General features: G+C 48.3%; 2 protein-coding genes across 2 annotated transcripts in view; both read left to right on the top strand.

The window, feature by feature from the left end:
* The window catches only part of NHLH2 (nescient helix-loop-helix 2), a 50849-nt gene extending 33482 nt beyond the window's left edge, over nt 1-17367 (top strand). Inside the window, exon 3 of the transcript XR_009967441.1 lies at nt 17349-17367. The gene's annotated coding sequence lies outside the window, so the exon portion shown is untranslated. The remainder of the gene's footprint in view (nt 1-17348) is intronic.
* Nucleotides 1773-23330, top strand: part of CASQ2 (calsequestrin 2) — a 30870-nt gene continuing 9312 nt past the window's right edge. The window contains exons 1-6 of the mRNA XM_062632835.1: nt 1773-2227; nt 14835-14919; nt 16107-16207; nt 18186-18297; nt 19391-19464; nt 19911-20041. Of these exons, the coding sequence (XP_062488819.1) occupies nt 1955-2227; nt 14835-14919; nt 16107-16207; nt 18186-18297; nt 19391-19464; nt 19911-20041 (776 nt within the window). The 5' untranslated portion in view covers nt 1773-1954. The remainder of the gene's footprint in view (nt 2228-14834; nt 14920-16106; nt 16208-18185; nt 18298-19390; nt 19465-19910; nt 20042-23330) is intronic.

Genomic DNA, 23330 nt, shown 5'->3' with positions numbered 1-23330 from the left:
TTTCAGTAGCAAGTGTATTTCAGAGGCTGCCTTGCCCTGGCTTTTACATAGATTCCCTCTGGCTTCATTATGAAGACTTGAAGTTGCAGGCAAACATTGCATTTCTCTAAAAGCAGAAACTACGAAATACAGAAATACAGAAATACAACAGGCTTGGAAACCATTGACCACAGTTTCAGTCGCTTTCTCGGGGGCTGTTCAGGTTAGAACTGAAAGCTGAGGGGGACATGTTCTTCTAAGACACCAGAGGATGGGTATAATCTGTTAAGGGAAACGGTTGAACCAGCATCCCTGGAGGTATTTAAAAGACATGTAGATGTGGCACTTAACAACATGGTTTAGTAGTGAACTTGGTTAGGATTACAGTTGGATTTGATGATCTTAATGTTTTTTTCCAATCTAAATGATTCAGCCATCCTGTTATTGCTAAGCAATGCTCACTTTCACCCCAGATACTGAACCAGTCCTACACATACAGCTAAATGGGAACAGATTGCTGGGGTGTGAATTGCAGGGGACATCACCCCTTCCCTGGTAGGGATGGAGCAAGGCTGTGATGGAGCAAGAGCAAGGAGGCTGATGAGGCCACGTGTCTGCACATCACTTTGGGGGGGGGGGGGGCAGACCCATGGTCCTTGTCAAGCTCTTCTCTTCCAGCCCCTCAGCATGCCTTCTCCAGTGGATCCATGCCAGCCCCAGTGTTGGTCTGTGGCCAGCTGGCCTGCCTCGACCTGCCTGTTGCTGTCAGTCATGGGGCAGCGGTGGCAGCCCGGTCACAGGAGGGGAAGAGGTGAAAGACTGTGCCACCAAATCGTTCTCCTCCAGCAGCATGGTGCAGTGGTGCTGGCAATGCAGCAGAGCAGCAGGCAGCACTGAGCTCCTGGGGAAGGGGCAACCAGTCACCATTCCCAGGAAATGAAGAGCAAGGAATACGCAGGACTGCTTGCTGGGAAACGCAATGGGATTGTGTGAAAAAACACTTCTAAGCCAACAGGCAGGTCCCAGAAAGGGAGGCCAGCACTGACGGCTATCTCTCCATCATCTTAAGAAGACCCCTGGTCTGGGCACATCTCCTATCCTTCACTCCCCCTTAGTACAATAAGGTTCTAACCGCTTGCCAGCAATGTATGAGGCTTGGTAACTACTACGGACATGGGAGGTTGCAGTGTAAGCTTCCTTCTGCTTCAGGATTAATGGCCCAAGGGACAGCAATTCTCCTGGTACTCCAAAAGCAGAGAAGAAGGTGCTGCAGAAAAGATGCTGAATGTCAGCCCCGGCCAGTGCTCCAGGCAGGAGGAGGAGGGAATCCCACGAGTGCTCACCTCCTTTGCTGCTGAGAAACAGGGACTTTTCCTCCAGCAGTGCAGATGAGGCTCTGAAACTGCTTAAACTGAGATCTGTTATCCAAAGCCTAATCACTGTTATGCCCAAGGGGATATATAAAGAGAGAAACTCTTATTCTAAATTGCAGTAAATACCTTCTATTTTTGTTAAGCCCTAATAGGACAGGCAGCACCTTGGTTCCCTGTGCAAGAGAAGTCTGTCCCTTCACAAACCCTGCCTGTGTACTCCCAGCCCTGCTGTCTTCCACTCCCTCCCTCTTGCTCACTCCCTCTCAGATGATGCAGAGTGCCAGCAAGTCCCTCAATGGTGTCATATCTGTCCTTTTTATTCATTGCAGGGTTTATTTTTAGCCTGAAACAACTGCTTCCTAAAAATGGAGTTCCTAATGACACGGGAGCTGGACACAGCTATGTAAGGTATCCAGGGCTTGGCCTGACAGCTTCTCCTGTCTGTCTCTTTGTTGTGAGTCCAGGACAGCAAAGTTTGCTGCTCCCCACCAGCCTTTCAGCATTTGGGCTGATCATTAACAGGGCAACAGAAAAAGAAACTCGGTTTGAACTTCACCTGGAGCCTTTGGTCTCCCCTTCTCCCCAAATTAAGAAGGAGGGGGATGTTTACCTGCCTTCTGCTGCACTCCAAGGTCTCCCCTATGAAGGCGACTTGCTGGATCCTGGCAGGTCTTTACCTGCTTTCCTGCTGCAAGGCAGAAGAGGGACTGAACTTTCCAACTTATGATGGGAAAGACCGAGTGATCGACCTGAATGAGAAGAACTACAAGCAGGCCCTGAAGAAGTATGACATGCTCTGCCTGCTCTTCCACGAGCCGGTGAGCTCTGACAAGGTCTCCCAGAAGCAGTTCCAGATGACAGAGATGGTCCTGGAGGTAAGCACCACTGCACGTCTCAGCCGGGGTCAATAGCACAGCATTGTTTGGAGCCGAGGAGAGGAGAGTCAAAGGCTCTTGTGCAGGGGGGAGTTGAGCACCCAAAGGTTTGGGCTTGCTTACTTGGATCTGAGTTAGCACCTGAGTTCTGAAGCCCAGGAAAAGCCTTTTTTGTGCTCTTCTGAGTTGTTTGCTGGGAAATAGTCTTTCTGGATGGTGCGTCCGAAACCCAGGCAATAGTGAGAAACGAGCAACCTTGCAAACCTCGGCAACGTGAGCTCAGCTCAGCTGAGCTTTCCCAAACACCAGCTCAGACCTGAGCTTGTAGCTTAAGGTTTTTAGAACGTTTTTCATTATGTATCCTCCTTGCATTCTGGATTCAGACCCATTTTCTGTCCCTCTAGGAGCAATCAGCCAAGAGGCCTTACAGAACTGTGGTGCAAATGGGTGTCGTAGCTCCCCATCTCAAAAACTCCCTGTTGGTGCAGCGTTAAATCCCTTTTTGTTTTTCCGACACTTGGTTGCCTGCTTGGAATCAGTCTGGAGCTGCTTCTTAATGCAGCCATTCACTTCTGTGCTGGAAAAAGAGCGGTGTTCATTCTTTGGTGAAAGAATGATTAATTAAATCCTCAGTAAAATAAATCACAGTGAAAGTTGCAAAGTAGATTCATAGCATTCCTTCTTGCAGTGCAGCTGTAATCTAGGGAATCATACAGCAGCAAGCCTGGATTGTTTGGTGCTTGTTTCCTATCAGGGGCTTACAAATATTCCCTCTTAACTAAAAGATATGGGAAGAAAATGAAAATTGCAGAAGAAACACATAGGCTTTCTTTATCTGATCCAGAGTGAAAATGCATTGCACCCTTAGGAGCATAGCAAATGTGAACTACAAAGCGTGTTTGCTGAGGGCTAGGACCTAAAAACACCCAATGCCAAGTTCCAAGTCTACTGACCTCCTTAGCAAGCCTGAAGACAAGAAAGATTCAAAACCTTCACCAGGTTTTACTCGGCTCTCAGGGAACAGTTACTTGCTCCAGTGAGCGATCAAATAACATTTGGCAAAGAAAAGGAAACTCCAGTTGAAATGTTTATGGTTGGTAGTATAATTGCATTGTTGTTTAATAGCATAGCTATTTCATGCCCGATAGATGGCAAGCAGTTACTAGATACATATTTATAGAAACCTGACAGAAGCAGGTATCTGTCGTGTACTATCAGTTTTAGTCCCCATGGCACCTATACTCAAGTTATTAACCATATCAAGGGTGTGATGGCTACAATACAACCTGGTTTAAAGCTTTCATTTTGCAGGGTGTGATTCAGCAGCAAGTACATTAGCTTAGGACTCGGGTGATTTGGTTTCCAACTGCCTCTCTATCACAGACTTCTTACGTGACCTTGGCCAAGAGATTGAGGATTAGATTTGCAGCAGACTTTACATAATTGGAGGTGCTCTAGTTCACTAATGCTCAGCTACCAGCTAACTGTGCCACACACACATCAACTGGCACTTGTGGCTTCGAGCTCAACATTTCCCAAGCACTTGCAATGCTGATTCAACGCATGTCTCAAAGTTCCACAGTCTCTCCCCCCATTGCAGCAGCAGCCATCTGACAGCCTAAGCACAAGAGCAACCTGCAGGCTGAGCACCCATTTGCCTCTGTCACCCAAGGGAATCGGAGGGGAGAGGGCCTCAGGAGGCAGCAGAGAAGATGTGATGTGTGCTATCCTACATAGGACACAGGCCAGCAAGGTGTTAGTGCTCCCAGTTTCTGTACTAACTCAACCATGGGAGCGCTCGTGAAAGGAGTGGGCAAGGCAGGTTGTAATCTGGTCCCTCTTGAGACAGCATCCACCTCCCTCACCTCAAACCACACTGTGTTGTGCAAGGGGGTCGCTCTCAATCTTCCCTGCCAGAGCCCATGCAGCTGCAAGATTTCATGTTCTCCCAGGACAGGGAGAGGGAAAGAAATGGTTGCAGTGGCTGCAATGGCTGAGATGCGGAGCCATACACCTGAGAGATACATAAGAAGGCTTTATGCATCTCTTTGGAGCAGAGGGTTCGGGACTCTGAGTGCTGAAGGTCCTTTATGCCTGAAATGAGGTATCTAAAAGGCAAAGACTCCAGCCCTTGCTATTCCCTGCCAGCCAGCTTGGGAAGTTCCTAGAGTAAGGTGGTGCCTGTGGTAAGACGCTCCTTTCCGGAGCAGCTTTTCTGTTTCCATCTGGCTGTACTATGTATCTGCTTATTCACAATGAAATGTGCTGCTTCCACAGCATGGAAAACATTATGTTCCAATGGCACTGGTCTCCATCATTTGGAAAAAAAACAGGGAGCCTTCATCCAAAAACATAGGCAGGTGTGGAACTAAGCAAATATCTGAGCTGCATGGTTAGGGATTGGTATGTCAAATTGCCTGATGAACATGGGAGGGAATGGGCTTAATAATGCCAAAAAGTCCATCCTTTCTGTTTGTCCCACATGTACCTTATAAGAAATGTATAATTCCAAAGACCAAAAACCTAAAGAAATATCTTCAGACACCAAGAAAAGTGCAGAAGAGACCCATCATGGTTTCCTTGAAGTATGTAGCTCATGGTCAGTAACAAGCTCTGACAGGGGCTTCTCCCATGAGTGAGGAGCATGTGAGGCTCTCTCTTAAGTGTGTCCTTTAGTGTCTAACAGGGGTTGAGCTCATGTGGCAACATTTCCTTCTTTCAGGGAACTTCAGTCTCCTCTCATGAAAGGAAACTGAAGTCTCCTGCTTGAGATCCTTGACTTCAGAAGATTTGGCTGAGAAAGGCCAATAGCTAGAAAACATGAGGAGGGGCAGCTTAGAGACAGACCTGGTGGGAGAAAGAAGAGAGTCACAAGGGTCTCATACCCTTAGGAAACCAAGTTGAAAACCCGACAGCACATCCGTGAAGTTAAGCACATGTTGAAGGACTTTCCCAAACCACATCTATGAGCAGCAGGCTGAGAAGGAAATGATACGATAGGAAAAATTACCTTCCCAGGACAGAAGTCCCACATGTAGGACTGACTGACACTGTCAAAAGCTCAGCTATCACAGAAAAGGGATGCCATCATTAAGCTAATATTACAGTGGGACAGCACATGGAGTCTTTGACTCCCCGCACCCAGGCATAATGAGAACTGTCACCACGTTCCCATGCAGCCCAGGGTCCCTTTCCAGTTTAGAAAGGGAATGAAGGTGAAGACCATCATGAAGCAGCCCTGACAGCTCCTGCCACCTACACTGTTGTGTACTACCTGGTGAGGACAGAGTCCAGGGGCAGCCAACCCCCTCTAGCAGCAAAAGCAGCTTCTCTGAAGCATCCTTTGTACATGACAACAGCTCCAAGGATAGCAGTGTCAGCCCATCAAGTTGGGGAGGGAAAGCTGGGGCTGCTGTTTTAGTCTGCTGGGAAAACAAAACAGTGCCTGGAGATGCAGCTGCCTACTGCTTTCTGGCCAGGGTAGAAAAGTGTTGGGGAAGGATTGCTATGTATCCATAGATACAACCCAGGGCAAGACAACCCAGGGCAGAGACAGCATGAGCACAGGCTGTTTCACAGCTCAGGTTAAAGGGCTCTCTTCCTTTGATTGCTTTCTCCTATGACTCCACTCTGCACTGCTGACTCCTGAAAAGCACCTGCAGCCTGAGCAGGGAAAAGCCTCTGTACAGGGCAATGCAGGGGTTGAACCAGGCAGTCCCAGAGCTAACAGTAGCTATTCCTGCTCTGTGGTGATGTTTACAGGAGCCTTGTGTGCCCATGAGGTGAAGAAGCAGAGGAAACAGCCAGGCACAAGGGTTCCCATCAATTATTTAACAGACAAGTAAGAAAAAAAGCTACTTGTCCTGAAAGGTCTCAGCTTTAATGAAGAAGGGGCAATAGAGGAAAAGACCAAAGCAGTGAAGTCGATAAATACCTGTTCTGCCTTTCTTCTCCTCTGTAGTTCCCCTACTTCATTTTGTCCTGTATCATACTACTTCTTAGACTTTATCCCATCTCTCTTTCAACTCTGAATGTCCTAAAATATTGGCATAGTTTTGCCTTCCAGAGGGGCAGCTCCTCTCTCTAGGAATCATGTAGCAAGAACAATCAACAGCGGAGTTAGAGGCTTTCCTTTTGCGCTTGAGAAGCTCTCTCCAGCAACTGAGGTTGTCTCACTACCGTAACATCTCCTGCTGAAACACTCAGTCCTGCCATTCTTTCCTTGCCATCTGCGTGCATGTGTAATACCCTTAAAAACAGAGGGCCCGGATATTTTAGGCACTTTAATGCAATAGTGCCCCTGGGCTGAAAACTCCTGTAAAACTGCCCTAGGACAAGCCAGTCTGATTAGAGTTAAGTTTGGACGTGGTCGTAGCCTTTCCAAATGGAGTTTAGGATCAGATTCTGGAGCACAAGGGGAATTTCTCCTATGAACCTGGAAATATAAATCCATGAGATGCCCCCAGTGTTCAACCACAACCAGGAGCTAGCTCTGGTGTGACAGGGAAAGACAGATTTGGAATCCAGCAAAAGATGAAGTTAAACTGGTTGTAAGGGCTACATCCCAGTTCACTCAAGAGCCAGGATTCACTACCAAGTGTTGAAACTACCGCAGCTTCCAGCTCAGGATGGAAAACCTGGTGCAAGACCAGGTGATTTTGGGGTAGCTTCAGCCACATGGTCTTGAAATCTCTTGAGAGTAGGTGAAACCCAGGAAAAAAGTTTCAAATTTAGGTCTGTGTGGTTTATCCCAGAAATTCCTGAGAACCAGCAGATGAGTCTGGTTTAGGCAGGGTGTAACCATAAACACAACAATAAATCCAAGCCCTTTCTTTAAACACCCTTCTCTGTTTCACAGACTCAGATTCCAGTCTTTTTCTTTGAAAATGGGCATATTCACAAGACAGAGCCTCAACCCAATTCCCAGGGCTGCGTACGTGTTGTACAAGACATGCCCACTGAGTATCACTGAAACTGTCACATCTCTGGGTCCCTACAGAACAAATCCTCAACGTGAGAGACACACCTGGCTGGATAGGTATGTGCAGAAGCCTGCAGTGCAAGTGCCTTGTACCTGTAATGGAAGAGGAGTTTAGTGGCTTCCACCGCAGATAAGTTAATGTAAAAGGAAGGAAGGAATGGAAAGGAAAAAAAGGTGCACTGGTTACTTTGCCCTCTGAGACCATGTAAGTAGGTCTCAGTTCATCAACAGCCAGCAGAGCACTGATTTTCAGCAGTAGCACGCAGGAGGATTTCACTCACTGACATAACAGTCACACAAACAAGTTACAGAGAGCTTCCCAATTCACAGATGGGCACACTGACATCAAGAGACAAGTGTGTGATTTGGTCCTTCTGTATAACAGTGTCAGAAACTATTTCCAAGGCTGCTTTACCTGGTGCTGCCCAGTTTCTTTCTTTGAAGTCCCTCCATCAGTTCCCAGCAGTGAGTTTGGACTGGCTGCATGAGCAGCATCTAGCATAAGAGCCCACCTCAATGTCATAATGCTCTTTGAAAGGCACCTTTCTCAGCTGCTAAGGTATGATCAGAGATATATGTACTGGCAGCAGTTCTTACAGCAGAGACTAGCTGTAATCCCAGGACCTAAGGAAAATCAAGGTGGTTTCCTCCAGAGACCCAAATGTCACCTGGAGACATGGCAGACCCCTATGAGCTTGGTTTCACTTGCTGACACAGTGCAAGGCCAAGTCTGCTTAGGCTTTGTAGTTTTGCTTGGCCCTGATATGAGGAGCTCTTCCCACTGCCCAGCTGTCGCAGACAACCTCTGTAGGTGCCATGCAAGACCTTAAGCCGCACGGAGACTCCTGCATCACTCCTCCCTTCAGAAAAGCATTGAGGAAGCCCATCCTCTTAGTTGGGATCCAGCTATCCTGACACTAATCAGCTTCCCAAACGAGTGCCAGAGGGGGTGTTCCTGCTGTGCTGGCTCCCAGGATGCAGGGTCTCACTCTGTATAACTGAGAGTGGGACCTCAAAAGGCCAAGCTGGAGCTCACATTCACCTGTTCAGTGGACACGTGTGGTGGTTGTACTTATCATCTCATCTTCTCCACCCTGGACCTTGACATTTCCCAGGAGCCTGGGGCAGCTGCTGCTCTAGGAGGCAGATGGGTACAGTGGCCCATGCTGAGCTCACCCACCATGGCCTTGCTCCAGAGCTCAGTCTGGCAGTGCCCTTTATCTAAAACCACACTAACCAAAGCCTGCGGCTGCCCTTCCTTCATGACCAAGCTTCATTTGTGGGGAGAATGGAAAGGGGAGAAGATAATTCTCTTTAAACACCCAAGAGGGAGAAGAGCTATTTAAGCGCAAAGCCTAAGGACAAACGGGCTATGAATAAAACAAGTCTGGAAACTAGGAAGTCCCTAATCACCAGAGGAGGAAGACAACAAGGCGAGAACAGTCCGACGAATTAGAAATGGACATTGACCAGTTTGTGACAGAGATTGAATGACACAATCCTGGGTTTGATGACCAGATGTTCTTTTTCAGCTTCTGTCCCTAAATAACAGGCACTCGGGCAAGGAATCCATGGCCTAGGAAAGAAGGACCGTGTTTGTGGGGTTTTTTTATCCTTTGCACATTGGGATTTACCTACATACATGAGACAAAACCTTGCCTGAGGAATTAGAGCGAGCAGCAACAGGGAATAACTCAATTCCCAGGGTGGCCACAGAGCAGGCAGTGCCCTGGCACGGCCAGTGCTCCCTTCTAAGCAGTGCTGATGGTGCTCATTCCTGCGTGTTCTCTGACACAGCTCTGGTGAAGGCCAGCTGCCGTACATGATGTGTCCTCTTTCTGGGAACCCTGTCCGGCCCTGGCAGGAGATGCACCTCTGACACCTTGGACCCTGCGCAAAAAGGCCTGTGTCTTTTTAAAGCTTCCCTCAGTTCTGGTTTCTCCCTGCTCACTCCTTGGGTAAAAGCCCTGTCTTGTCTCAAGGACCCACTCCATTACCCCAGGGAATCTGTTCACTGATCCTTAGAGGATGCAGGATGGAGGGTCCTGGCTCTCAGAATCCTGGACTCCCCAGGGTTTCAAAGGCACAGGCTCACACCCACTAGGTCAGAAACTCAAGAAATCCTGCTTGTTCCTGGGAGCTGGAGGTGTAGGAATTACAAAGATCTGCGGAGGTGAACAGGCTGAATAGCAAGCATGCTTCCCTCCTCCACCATCTACTGAAAGGAACCAGCATGTGCCCTGCATCCATGGCAGCATCCAGCCTTCAGTTTCAAACCAGCCCCTCTGAGGCTGGAGAAATAACAAGACAGAGGTGGCCTCAACTTTGTCAAGGACAGACCTGCAGGCTCCCTTTTGGGGCAGCTTAGCAAGGGGTGGCCACCGGGCACTGTCCCAAACCCCACAGCACATGCACGCACGTATACTGCAGGCTGTCTTCGGTGCACAAGCTGCCCAGCCGAGCTGGCAAAGCATCTGTGATGCAGCACCAGCAAGGACTGGCCGGGAGCAGTGGCAGGTGGCCCCAGCACCCATGGGTGGTCAGTGGTGCAGGTTAGCTCATGGAAGGGGAGGCTGCGAGTTAGCTTACAGCTCGCTAAAATTAGGGATGCCCTGTGCAGATAAAAATACAGCCCTAACTATGCAAACCCTTTAGGGAGGCAGCCAAAAAGCACATGGTGCATCTGACCGGGCTGAGAGGCTGCGGAGCAATTAAAGCTCCCTGGCAGCGTTCTTGGAGCATTACCTGGGAAAGCCACCTTTAGTGACCACCTTTAGAGTGACCTTTAGGTGTTCCATATTTGGGGACTTGCCTTTTAGTCCTGGGAGGGCAGGTTGAGCAGTAAACAGCCTCTCGGGGCAGCTCAGGTGGTGGAAAAGGGCAGGAAGGTGGAAGCAATGAGCTCTGCTCTGGTCCCTGCTGCCAGCAGGGTGGCTTCTCTAGTGGCTCAGCAGGCTTCTGCCTGCTTTGATCACCATGATGCTTCATGACCCATAATTCACCAGCACAAGAACCTGAAACGTTATTAGTGGAGTGTGCAAGGGGATGCTAGAGGAGGCAACACAGCATCAAGGAGAGATAACCCCCTCTGCTCTACAACAAACTGCCCATTAGCTTGAACAACAGAGAAGCCAACCACAGCATGAAGGCATGAATCCTGCATATCGATTCAAAGCTTTGGGGGAAATACCCTAGATTTTTGCTATTGCCTCCTGCTGTTTCTGGAAATAAACCCCTAACATTTTAGGATATAAAATCATCATCATTGCATCAACCAGGTTCTGACCATCAACGTAGAGTGCAGCTTTAAAGGAAGCTAGAGAGAAACAACAGAGAAGTGTGGGTTGCCTGAGAGACATTCCCTCATCAACCCTTTTTGCTCTCCTCTGCATTGCTTGACTTTTATTCTTCCACTGCTGCCAGCTAGGGAAACGGAAGGCTCCAATGCTTAAGAGTATTTTACTCACGGTGGCTCTCACAGATACCTTAATGTTCCCATCTCCTTGCCACCCAGTGATGAGCTTTCCTGTCAGTGGATGCTGCAAGCAGGTGCTTCTAGTGGGAAGTGAGAAGAAAATCCAGGCCAGAAATCCAGAGTCACTCCACAATGAAAACTGACCCTACCGGGACCCCCACCCCTCCCACGCCCGTTTGCAACCCTCTCTGCTGGATTTTGTCTGTCATTTAGCAGCAGAACTGACACCAAACGCGATGTTTGGTGCAATCCATGTTGCCTGAAGCTGGAATAGGAATGTGGTCAGGGAGCCCTGCTGCTCTGTAACCTAGCATTTCAGAATGATCCTGTGGGACTTGTTAAGTCTCCTGAAAGCTTTCCAGCAGCACACCTAGGTTCAGACTGGTCCAGGAGGTGTGAAGTTGAGATGTTCTGGCAGGGAGTTGTTTCCTTCCTTCCCCATTATTCAGATTGCCTCTAACCTTTGGCACCATCCAAGATGAGGTGGTGCGTACTTACTCGGTGCTACTCAAGCTTCATTTTGGGCTGGCACCTCTCACACATCCCAGGGACCAAATTCAAGTACCGATGTTATCTGAGGGAGGAGGGAGAAAGGAGGAGTGCTGCTGGGATCTTTGCTCATGCTCTCAGCCCACTCTGCTTGCCCAAAGCTCCTGCTATATCCCAGGGACTGCAAGAGCAGTTAGGTTCTGTTCTTCCAAGGCAGTTTCTCCCCTCCATCTCCTCAAGCAGCTGTTGAAACTAAATGACTTGCTATAGAGGCTTACACAAAGGCAAGGGCTCTGGCTGGCCAAGACTTCAAGTGATATGAATTTAAAGAGAGAAGGGGGAGGGGGAAGGGATGTGTTCTTACATTACAGTTGCCTCTGTCCCAAGGTTCTGAGCCAAGAGGATTGTCAAGATTAGAAACATTATCTGCATTCAAATCCCACTAGCTTTATGGAATCAGAAAATACTGTAAGGGGATATAGAAATGCTCGATACTGTAATGAGCAGGGGACAACCAGCCAAGCTGACATGCCTTTGGCATACTTTATATTTTGCTGCCTTATGGGGCTCAAGTTTAGGTGTGGGAATACATCCTCACCTAAGCACTGATGAAACTCACCTGCTGTAATGGAAAGCAAAGATGCAAGATCCAACCCCTGCATAATTTGCATTTGAAAAGCCCCCATGGGCACTGACACACTTGTAAAGGTCTCCGCTGCCGCAGTGGAAAAAGCTCCTCAGAGTCTGATGTTGCATGAACCTTTCCCTGGTGCAAGACCCCAGTGCTCTGTGGACGGGCACAGGCTACAGCTGTACCACTCACCTCACTAACACACATAGCATCAAAGTCCCAGGGAAGGAGGCAGGCTGTGTGCTTAGCTCCATCCCCACAGTGTATACAGGATAGTGCTGTACATGCTCTCTCCTAGATACACACACACTGCTGCACACCTTCACTCAGGGTAAGCCTCTTCAGAGGAACATCTCCAAGCACTCATACCCACAGTACACACACCTCCGAGACACCACCAGGCACACCTCCAGCATCACCATGAACTTTCCTGAGCCCCAGTGAAGTGCACACACCCAGAGTCTCACACAAAGAGGCTTTCACCCCATCAGACAAGCTCTCTTGACATGTTTACTCTTTCCCAGCAAGCTCCCAGCTGCACCCACTCCCTTCCCAAGAGCTGCATGCTGACACACATCACTCCTGGTCAATGCCTCCTCTCCTGTAAACATGCACGCCCAGGCTCTTGTCTGTAGCAGATGCTTCAGCTTTTCTGCACGTTTCTGAGCTGCTTCAAACAGCCCCTAGAAACCCCAACCACCTCCTGTGTGAAGGAGTCAAGAACTTTCAGGCTTGAACTGCCCTGATGCTGTCTGACACAAGGCTAACATACCTGTAAGGAAGTAGCTAGATCAAGTGTGGGCTGGATATGAATTAACAGTCTTCTTCCCTTGGGCTTTCTGGTGTGTTACCTCTGCTCACACTGCAAGCCAGAGGCTCAAGTGTTGACTCTGAGGAACCTCTTGCTAGTTTACACAACTGGCAGCATGCAGAGACATTCCGACAGTGCCCCCAAAAGATGATGATCCTACAGGCTTCATCCTCTTGTTCAGTAAAGGCAGACCCTCATAATGGGGAACAGAAAACAGCTTTTCCTGCTTGCTAACGTCTAGGATGCTCACAAGAAGTGTTCATCTCTCCCTGTATTATAGGGTACCAGGTGCTCATTAGGTGATGGCTGTGGCCTGAGCTAGGAGGTGGGATGCTAGACCAGTCAGGGCAGTGCTTGGATGCCTTCTCAATGGATGCACAAACATGGAGCAGTGCAGGCTGTATCCATTGTAAACACAAGCCCTGGATGCGCAGCCTTGCCTTTATTTCAAAACACTGGCTGAGAGCAAGGAAAAAGCAGCAGGACCACCTATTGCCTGCATAACGTGAGCATGGTGCTACACACATGGTGGCATGTTTCCCTCAGGACTGGCCAGGCAGCCACACAGGGATCAAGGCTGCAGTGATGCTGTGGTGCTTGGCAGAGAGCATGTCCTCCTGGAGGGCTTCAGGACAGACCTGGAGACACATATTTGGTGGAAGGGAGAAGACAACCACTTTCTCCATCACTCCTCTTCACCCAAGCAAAGTCCCTGAGCCCTGACCCTCAGGATTTCAGGGACACCAAAATGATGCCTATGGGATGCTGGCTCCATGAAACCCCAGTGTGCAAGCAATGGGGCTGCCCCATCACTTTTGCTCCCTGGTGCCTTTAATCACTGCTCACTCTCACAGTGCCCAGGCACAGGAGGAAGCTATTTATAGCAGGGGAGCCAAGGGGCCGTGTGGCCATGGGGGCAGTGCTGCTGGGTGACATTCAAACTGGCTTTGAGGCTGGGGGAGGATGCCAAAATGGGTCCTGGGGGAGGGTGTTCCTCATAAATCAGCCTGCCATCTCCCTGGCCATGGCTTCTCTTATGTCCCCCCCCTTCAGCCTCCCACCACTGAGCACAGGCAGCTGTGCCCTAATAGGGACATTCCTGTCCTGGAAGCCCCCAACCCCTCATCCCTATTGATCCCCTCACATCCAGCAGGGTTGAGAGGGAGGACAGCAAGAAGACCATCAGCATCAGAGGTATTCATGGAGGAGGGAGGAAGGGGGAGACAGAGGGGGATCTCAGAGCATCATTACAGCCTTGTTGGGTCTCTGGCGTGCTTGCAGCAGGGCTAAGTCGGTCATCTGGTGAATAAGGGTCTCATTTCCCAAGGTCACTTCCTCTTTATGGAGTCCATCTGGAACTTACAGGGTCTCAGCCATGGCCACTCCCACCATGGGGCATTTGCAGAGCGTCTCCCCTTTCCTCACATATCTATTTTCACAAAACAGGCAGGAACTTGATATGTTCTAGAGGCCCCTTCAGCAAAAATGGTGGGAACAGGGGGCAGTCGTTTCCCAGAGCTGCAAGAAGGCAAATGCAAGCATGGATGGGATTATTCATTTCTTTAGGAAAAAGAAGGGACCAGGAACTGGGGGGTGACTAAAGCCTGGACAGGAGACACGACTTAATGCGTTTCATAAGGGAAAGGACTAGTTTTGCAAAGCCACGAGCCCTTCTGCTTTATTTTGCTGGGTGCCTGCTTTGGCCACCCCATCACATGTATGAAGCAAAAGTGATGATGCTGTGCCCTAAATCCCATCCAGCTTGAAGCCACTACTGCCTGGCACCAAGCACTTCCGGAGTTAAAATGTCCATGGTGCCCACATGTTACATTCCACTTCAGGAGGCCACAAAGGCACAACGGAGGAGACAGCTTTTGCTTTGTGTCAGTGGCACAAGTCTTTCTCCAGCCATGTCCACTGCTTTGGTGCCCCTGACTCAGTCGGGAGCCCTCTCCTGATGCCAGAGTGTCAAACAGCAGTTACCAGCATGTGGTATGGCCAACAAACTCAGTGCTGCAACACAGTGGGAAGAAACCCAACCCTTTTGACCTCTGGGCAGCGTTATCTCAGCAGGGAGGCAGCATGCGATGCATCCCACCCATTAATGCTGTCTGAAAGCAAAATATGGGTCACTTGTGCCTGTTGTACCATGCACAATGCCCTTTAACTACCCTGTGGTGTTAATGCTGCTAAGGTGGGGCTCTCTGGTTCCTCCCACAGCTGGCAGCTCAGGTCCTGGAGCCCAAGAGCATTGGCTTCGGGATGGTTGACTCCAAGAAGGACGCCAAACTTGCCAAGAAGTTAGGTGAGTCCCATGTCTGGAATCTCTGGAATAGCTTGGAGGGAGATGTGTGAGTGATGCTCAGCTGCCAGCTCAATAAAGGACAGCCAAATCCTTGTTACCAGGATGGCAAAGGTGATGGCAGCAATTACACACTTACCAGCCCAACATGAGCAGGATCAAATGAGGAGAGGATGGGAGGGATGAGACAAGACCCTTCCAGCAAAAGCGTTCTGGCTGAGAGTGCCAAAACCAAACCAAACAAAGTGAAAAGGAAAGCCAGTTCATGCCATACTGGTGACAAGGTGGAAGCTCACCACTTGCTGAGCAGATACTTTAAATAGGTTCCATGGAGTAACTCCATGCTCTTCCTACAGAGAGACAGGTCTGACACAGCAGTGCAGAACTAAAACCCATGGGGAAATCAGATAAGCCCACAAATGTCACCACCAGATGGCAAAGTAATTTTCTTTCCTAAATTAAAGGCTCTGTATGCTGGTGGAAACTCAACTAAAGGGGAGAGCTTCTCCCTCTCTTAGAAGAAACAATCTATCACCGGCCTTGGCCCATGGTGCCCTGCCATCATGCACTGCAGGGGCTCTGCTGTTAATTTTGGAGCCTCCATTGAGATGCTGTGGCATCCAGCCCTCAGTCCAGTTATATACTATTCAAATCTGCCAGCCTGCCATCTATGGCATCTCTGTCACAGGTTTCTAACCCTTTTGCCAGGGCTAGCTAAGCCTCGGAGAGTTTGGAACTGACTTTGGCTTTCAGGTCACTGTTCATGTTCACATAGCCTTCTCTGGGCAGAGAACACAACCTGCATCACAATCCATTTTTCATTGAGTGAGAAGTTGTTAAGATTTGGGATGTCAGAGCCCAAATCTATTTGCTATTTACTATTTACTGCAAGACAAATAGCCAAACAAAACCAAGGTCCTGGGACAGAACTTTTCCACCTGGGGCCAAACTGTGACCTGAACAACAAGTTCCACATTTGGGAAGAAGCCATGGCGAGTTCTGGCTGAGCTCTGTCCCTTGTGCCATGAAACATCAGTCAGGAGACTGCTCAAATCGGTTCTAACTGGACCAACACTGCGAACCAGCGTGTTCCCAGGAGGCGTTGCTGGAATAGCAAGCAAGATGCCCTGTAATAGAAATGCTTTTAGGGATGAGTTAACTACATGATGTTTCCTGTCTCTTTCTTTCAGGCTTGGTTGAAGAAGGAAGTCTCTATGTCTTTAAGGAAGAGCGGTTGATTGAATTTGATGGGGAACTGGCCACAGATGTCTTGGTGGAATTCCTCTTGGATGTAAGCACAGATAAGATAGATAAAGCCTCTCTGAGAAGCCCTCACTTTGTTAAAAACCGTGGCTTTATCTTTATTGGAAATTCCATCCCTGTTTGTCTGGTAGAGATGACACTTGCCAGCTTCCCAAATACTTGTCTGACCACAAGTTCCCAGGAAAGCTGGGAACTTCATGTGCTACCAACCACTTAGATCTTAAAAATGCTCTGCTCTCTTTTCTGTTTATGGTGTATTTGACTAGAATCAAGTAACAATCCCACACAACTGACTGGTAGTCACCCACCTCAACAAGCTGGCCTGCAAACACTTTGCCATTTGCAAAATCTCACACTTCTTTCTTTTTAAAGTTGATAAAAAAACATACCCAGGAAGTTGCATTCTCAGAGCGTCTAAAAAGAGTTTAATTCATTGAAATTGCATATGCTGCAAACTATTTGTCCCTTTCTAGACACAATAACTCAAGCAGAGCAGTGTACTACTGCCTCTTCAGTGAACTTCCTGAATTGCACTGCCATGAGTTAGAGAAGATCAAGGCCCTCGCACTTATTTATAGAATCATAGAATAGTTAGGGTTGGGAAGGACCTTAAAATCATCTAGTTCCAACCACCCTGCAACGGGCAGGGACACCACACATTAAACCATGTCACTCAAGACTCCATACAACCTGGCCTTGAATTCTGCAAGGGATGGGATGCTCTTGTGCATGGACACATTTATTCACCTTTATGCCTAAGTGCAAAAGAGGTGCTGACTCCCTCATCAACATGTTGCAATTCTATTAAAATTTTATTCCTAGGAAAGGCAACAGCCCAAAACCATGGTCTTTGATTTGTTGTGAAAACATTTTGCAGGGGCTTGGCTTTCCTTTGAGATGAAGCTCCCGCTATGAGCAGCTGGTCTAGTGCAAGTGCCTGTGGCAGGGGATTGGAACTGAATGAGCTCTAAGGTCCCTTCCAACCCAAATCAGTCTATGATTCTGTGATTCTATGACCATCACAAGGAGCTTGGCGTAAGGCATTTAGTGAGGTTTTGCTTGCTGTGATTTGCGGTGTGCCGCTGAAAAGCCATGTTCTGTGAACAAAGGAAGAGAGCAAGGATTTCTGTTTGTGTGTTTTCCACTCAAGAGGGAAAATCCCAGCAAAGCAGGGAAATAAAAACAAACACGTCTGTGGTGCCGGGACAGCCTGATCTCAAAGGAAAACAAACCCAGAGATCCTCTGCTCTGCTGCAGGCTGTATAGTGAGTCGCCTGCCTGCACTTGTGTTTTCCTAGTGAAACCACACCTGATTTACACCAGTATTGCTGGGCAAAATAACCAGACCAAATCCTTTCATCAGCAGTGGCTCATAGAGAAAACAGAAATAAAGTCTGGATCAACCACATGCTGAAGTGGCAGATAGGTCTTCCAGCTTCCTCATCAACTATGATATGTCCAGGGCCAAAGCATGCATTTAAGCCATTCTGCATAGGAAGATGAGCCAGGAAAATTCACATCCAGACTTTCCACTGCTCCAAAACACTGTTTGGCCACCCTCTGGTGTGCTGGATTTAATGTTTTCCAAAAGCAAGCTCTTTGCAATGACCTGTTCCAGCGAATGACACTTGAAAACAAATATATGCAAGCGCACAGCTTCCATATCAGTCTCATTCACCTGCTCTCCCTTCTTCTCAGCCCCACTAAAGCCAGCTGCAATTGCTATCCTTTGTCTTTCATCACAGCAGGTCCCTCAGCACCAATTTGGGTTACTGAGACCTCTCCCAGATTCCCTCTTGATGCTTCAACATATGCAGTGAACCTATTAATGGCTCCCTCTGAAGGTGACCTGCACCTCTCTTCTCACATTAAGGCAGAGAACACTAAGTAGTGTTTCCAGCGGCTGAGAAACTGGGTGACCTCCTTCTCCCTGCTAGTGACATACCCTGCCAGGCATAGGTTGGTGTTGCAAATCATTCTGCTATCAAATGCATTTGTCATGGCAGGTGCTAGAAGACCCTGTGGAGGTCATAAACAGCAAGCTGGAGCTTCAGGCCTTTGACCGAATCGATGAGGAAATCAAACTCATTGGCTACTTCAAAGGAGAAGACTCTGAACGTAAGATGAATATGTTCGTCGTGGGGCATGGAGCCTGACTGGGGGCTCTGGGGCTTGGGCATTGGTTCTTCTGCATGAATGCTAAGGGTGTTGGGGGTATATGGCAAGATGAGATGGAGCTGCAGGCAAATCTCTGCTCTTGCCATGCATAAGCCTATGTCTACACCAACAGTGATGACCCTCCTGCAAGGTATTTGTTGGCAAAAGAAGGAGGTGATAATCCAGGGGCTCCTGAAGTAAAGTAAGCCTATGTTACTCAGAGTCAGATGAGGTTACAGTTACACTGGTTGAAGGCCTAAAAGAAGCAAAGCTCCCCCTCTTAGGAGCAGGTCAAAGAAAGAGGGAAGGAGGAAAAGGGAAAGAGAGGGACACACACTAAGTACCCATTTGGCAAACATACAGCAGCAGTAAGCTGGGCATCTTAGGTTAGCCCAGCCGAGTCACTGACTTGTTTCTCCTCACTGAACCCCAAGGCTGAGAAGACACTGGTCCCATGTACCAAGAGACATGCAACTCAAACCACCATCTTTCACCAGCCTAGAGAAATCCTCACCAGAGACTCTCACTGACAAGCCCCAGTGGTCTCCTCTGCCAGCCCCGAGTGCTCCCCTTGCTCTCCAGGTAGTGCTGAAAAGCCTTGCCTGCAAGGCTTGCCTTTAGCAAAAAGACAGGTATTCCTACCCGAACAAGCAACATATTACCAGGTCTGCTGCACCACAGCAGCCCTTCCATTTCTCCCTTCAGCTTTCTTCTTCACTCAAGATGGGCTGCAGGGCGGTAATAAGTATTTTGGAGAAAGGTGGGAAATAGCCCAGCAGGAGCTCTTTACAACGGGTGAGAGCACCCTTCCTGACCCCAGCTGAGGACCCGATACCAGTAACAATAAAAACATGCCTCTTTCCTTCTCCCTCCTCCTGCAGCAGGCAAAGCATGCCTTGGTGACAGTCACCATGCAAACCCTGGAAGGGTGGGAGAAGCATAGTGCCATCACCTGATGTATTTTGCCATAGTTTATGTTTGTTCTTCCCTGGTGCCTTCTGTGCTGATCAGCTGCCGATGAAATCTTTTCTTCATTCCCCTTTTCTCCTTCCAGATTACAAAGCATTTGAAGAAGCTGCTGAACACTTCCAACCATACGTCAAGTTCTTTGCCACCTTCGACAAAGGGGTAAGCATCCATGGACCTCCATGGGAGCTCACAGACTCCACCACCTGATTTCCAGCAGCTCAGGTTGCTCCCAGGTTTAATATCAGGCTTCAGATTCTCATTTTCAGTGTTGCTGTGGTTTGTGGCGTCCAAATTTGGATTTGTCCCTGTGGCAAGATAAAAGGCCATTTCTGCAGCATGAAGGCAGGTCCTGACCTGGGTTTGGAAACCAGTCCCTTTAAGTTTGTGAGAGCTTGACTCTGGCATTGCTCTGCCTCAGTGCTTGAGGCCAGTAGTGCAGAGAGCTTCCGTAGTTTTATAACCAAGGAAAGATCCATTCATATTCTGCTGACCATCGCTGAGAGTGGATGCTCTGAGACAGAGCAAGCACTTTGACCAGGAGAAACTCTGGATAGGCAAAGAGGCACGTCAGGCTCACTCACTTCTGACCATCTGCACTGCAACAGGTTGCCAAGAAGCTGGGTCTGAAGATGAATGAGGTGGATTTCTATGAACCATTTATGGATGAGCCTGTTCACATCCCTGATAAGCCTTACTCAGAAGAGGAGCTGGTGGAATTTGTGAAGGAGCACAAAAGGTATGTAGCATGCAGGACACTCCTGGCCATGGGAAGCAGGTAAAGGTGTCTGGCATCACAGGCTTGCCCCTGTAGAGCATCCCTCTCATTAAAAATTGGGATGACAAGCACCTGCTGACCCAGGTTTGAGATTTTTGGCTGATCTTTTCCCACTCCCTGAGGTGCAAGTGTCAGTGCTGCAATCAGAGCCCACTACCATGGGGCTGTGACAGAGCTTCCTTCCTGCTCCCTCGAGGAGCAGGGAGGCTTGCAGGCACTGCAGAGTGGAAACCTTGCCCTACTTGCCCATGCTTTTAATTTAGGTCTGTTCCCTCCTTCCCCAAAACAGCATCACTGATGGGTATATCATATATCCATCTCTTCATGCCTGTTATGTCCATAGGCAGGCTCCAAGCTCAGGTCAAGCTTGGAGGAACCAGGATTGACTAAGAGGTTCCTGCTGACCTCAGGCGTGGAGAGGAAGCCACTGCTGTTATGGCAGTGTTGGGCCTCATGTGGCAATAGTGCTGAGCACCTACAGTGTTTGATCAGCTCAGCAGGAGCTGTGGATGCTCTATGCTTTCTGCAACCAGATTTATTGCACAGTTGTTTAGGGACTCAGTCTACAAGTGACTGGAAAGGCTGATCCTTTGTAAAAGCACAGGGTTGAATATAAGGGCACAATTACCCATGGGGTGCTGTATTTTCAGACCATTAGGAATGCAGCACAAGGTAGTCACAGAGCGATTTGCTGCTCCTGCATCTGCATTTCAGACCTTTAAGAGACCAGAAAAGAAAAGCAGGACCATCGATACTTCTGGGGGACCCTAAAATCAGGCTGAGCTTGAGGTTTGTGTTCACACACTGAGGGTTTAGAGACACAAAGATTATCTCTGGAATTCCCAATTTACCAGACTTGGAAACAGATCTCTGCTTTTTCTGACATATGAAGGGGTCCTCTATATCCCATGTACATGTACTTGCAGGTCACTTCATTGATCTCCTGGACTTCCTGACCTCAGTCCTTCCCATTTTTTTCTCTCAAGCTCTTTCTGTCAAGCAGCAGCATCAGGAGGCGTCAAACACAGCTAAATGCCTAACAACACAAGCTCTCCACCAGCACAAAACTGCAGTGGACACCCCCCCCCCCCAAGATGCTATGGGGTGCTTGGTAGGAGTGAGAGGATGGGCCATGTACTTTGCAAGTGTCAAGGCTCAGAAGGGAATTAAAAGGTGTCTCATGAAATCAGATGCCCGAAATCCCAAACTTTGGACCAAGGTGGTGGCACGGCAGGGGAAAAACCCTGAGCTGACAGTGATATGTTCACAGTAGTTAATGCCGAGTCTCACAGAGAATATAATACACTAGACTAGAATGGGATAAGACAGAACGGAATAGGGTTAAGAGAGGCTGCGCTAATACCAAGTACATGGTAGTTCCTCTGCCTACAGCAAGAGGTCTCTGGGTTGACGTTTGTTTCGCATGCCGTAATGCTGGGGTTAGACACCCATCCTACCCTCGACCATGTTTTCTGTAACTGTGATATAGCAACACGGGGGCTGAATCCTGCTCCCTCTTGACTCACCTAAACCCCACTTCCTACAGCACAGGGAAGTAACCAGAGTAAATCTGGAGTATCTCTATAGCAACCGGTACACTTGGGTGTGATCAAATCCTCCTGACCGAGTTTCCCTTCTCCAAGAGCCGCCCCCAGAGGACGGATAGGGAAAGCGTCTTGAAAGACAGGTACATGTAGAGGTACATAACATGCATTCGCCTGACAGAATCTCTAGTTTCAGACGATCAGCAATGAGGAGATTTGCTGGGTCAAAAATTGCATCCCTGATCTTCTGCTTAGTAACTACTCTTCCATTTCTATAGGTTTTTTTACCTCCTTTCTATTTTGATGCTGAAAGCAGCCAGTTTGGCAATTGAATTATGCACTGTATCAAAATAACACTTCTATTTGTTCAGTTTATACTTGCTACTTAAAAACTTCACGGGCACCACTAAGCTCTTGTGTTGTGAGGACCAATGACCACTCTCTGCTTTGCATTTGCAGCTTTTACCATCCCAATTTTTTTAGCACCCCCCCCCCCCATCCTCAGTCACCTCTTTCATAAGATAAAGGGTTCTTATCGACTGAATCTCACACACACAGAGGTCATTCCATACCTGCTTTCACCACTGCCATGTTTCCATGTCCCTTTTTCAGTTGTTCTATATCATTTCTCTGATGGGATGACCAGAATCACACATACACTCACTGTGGCGATGCAGAGTAAAGCTGCTTAATGGTATGATGTGTTTTACTCCTCAGTCATTTCCCAACTGCTTGTAACCCTCTTTTTACCTTTGGAGCAGATGATTTCCCAATTTGTGACACTTGGGCCCTTCTCCTGAAGACAATAATTAATTAGAACTCATTTAGAACCCATTGTTGCACCTGTATAATCAGGGTTGGTTATTCTACAAGTGCATTGATTGCTATATGTATCTGTCATGCAGCCTCTCAACTCACAGAGATCCCCCTGTGTCTCCTCGTAGTTAGACCTGTGTTGATTGTAAAAGAACTGGATCCGATAAGCAGCCACTGCTATATTCCTATTTCACATCTTTTTCAGGTTATGTGAGAAGATCTTATGCATACAATCATGCCAAATCATATGCTTTGCTATGAATCTTAATTCCCTTTGTCTTGAAAATTGATTGTTCATCTCAACCTTCATCTTCCAATGTCATTAATCCACAGGAGGACCCCTCCTCTGATCTAACTGAAGCTCTGTTCCTGAGAGCCTTTAGTAAGGGACCTTGGCCAATGGTCCTCTTAAGGCAACTCACTGCCTTGACCTTCACCCACTCATTGGCGACTCTAGCAGACCCATGGCCATGACTTAAAGGCTACACGCATCTCTAGTGCTACTGTGTCATATTCCTTCAAATGTCTGTTAACTTTACTTTTGCTGGTGGCATTGTGCCCATAAGGGCATTGTTCTTCCAGACCTGTGGCCCCTCAGATCCTTCAGGAACTCTCTAAAACAATGCTCCTTGTTTCCATTGCCCTTGTAGTGAAGCAAACTGAAGCGAGAGGTTACACATCTCGCTGATGCCAACGTGCTGCTACTCCCTTTACCAATCTGTTCTAGGACCACATTCATCAATACTTCTCTTTGCAACAGCTTTCTGGGGCTGGTCAACTAGAGAGGCCTGCTCTGCTGGAGAACCTGCCTGAACACCTCATGCTACAGTGAGCAGAGGTGTGAGGGACTGTTTGTTCTTCTCTCCTTGTGTTCTCTTTAACACCCCAGT

This window comes from Pezoporus occidentalis, unplaced genomic scaffold (assembly GCF_034315485.1).
Source record: "Pezoporus occidentalis ecotype Australia unplaced genomic scaffold, CSIRO_AGI_Poc_V1 ctg111, whole genome shotgun sequence".
Lineage (NCBI taxonomy): Eukaryota > Metazoa > Chordata > Aves > Psittaciformes > Psittacidae > Pezoporus > Pezoporus occidentalis.
Note: the sequence above shows the minus strand (reverse complement) of the source record. Positions and strands in the feature narration are given on the sequence as shown.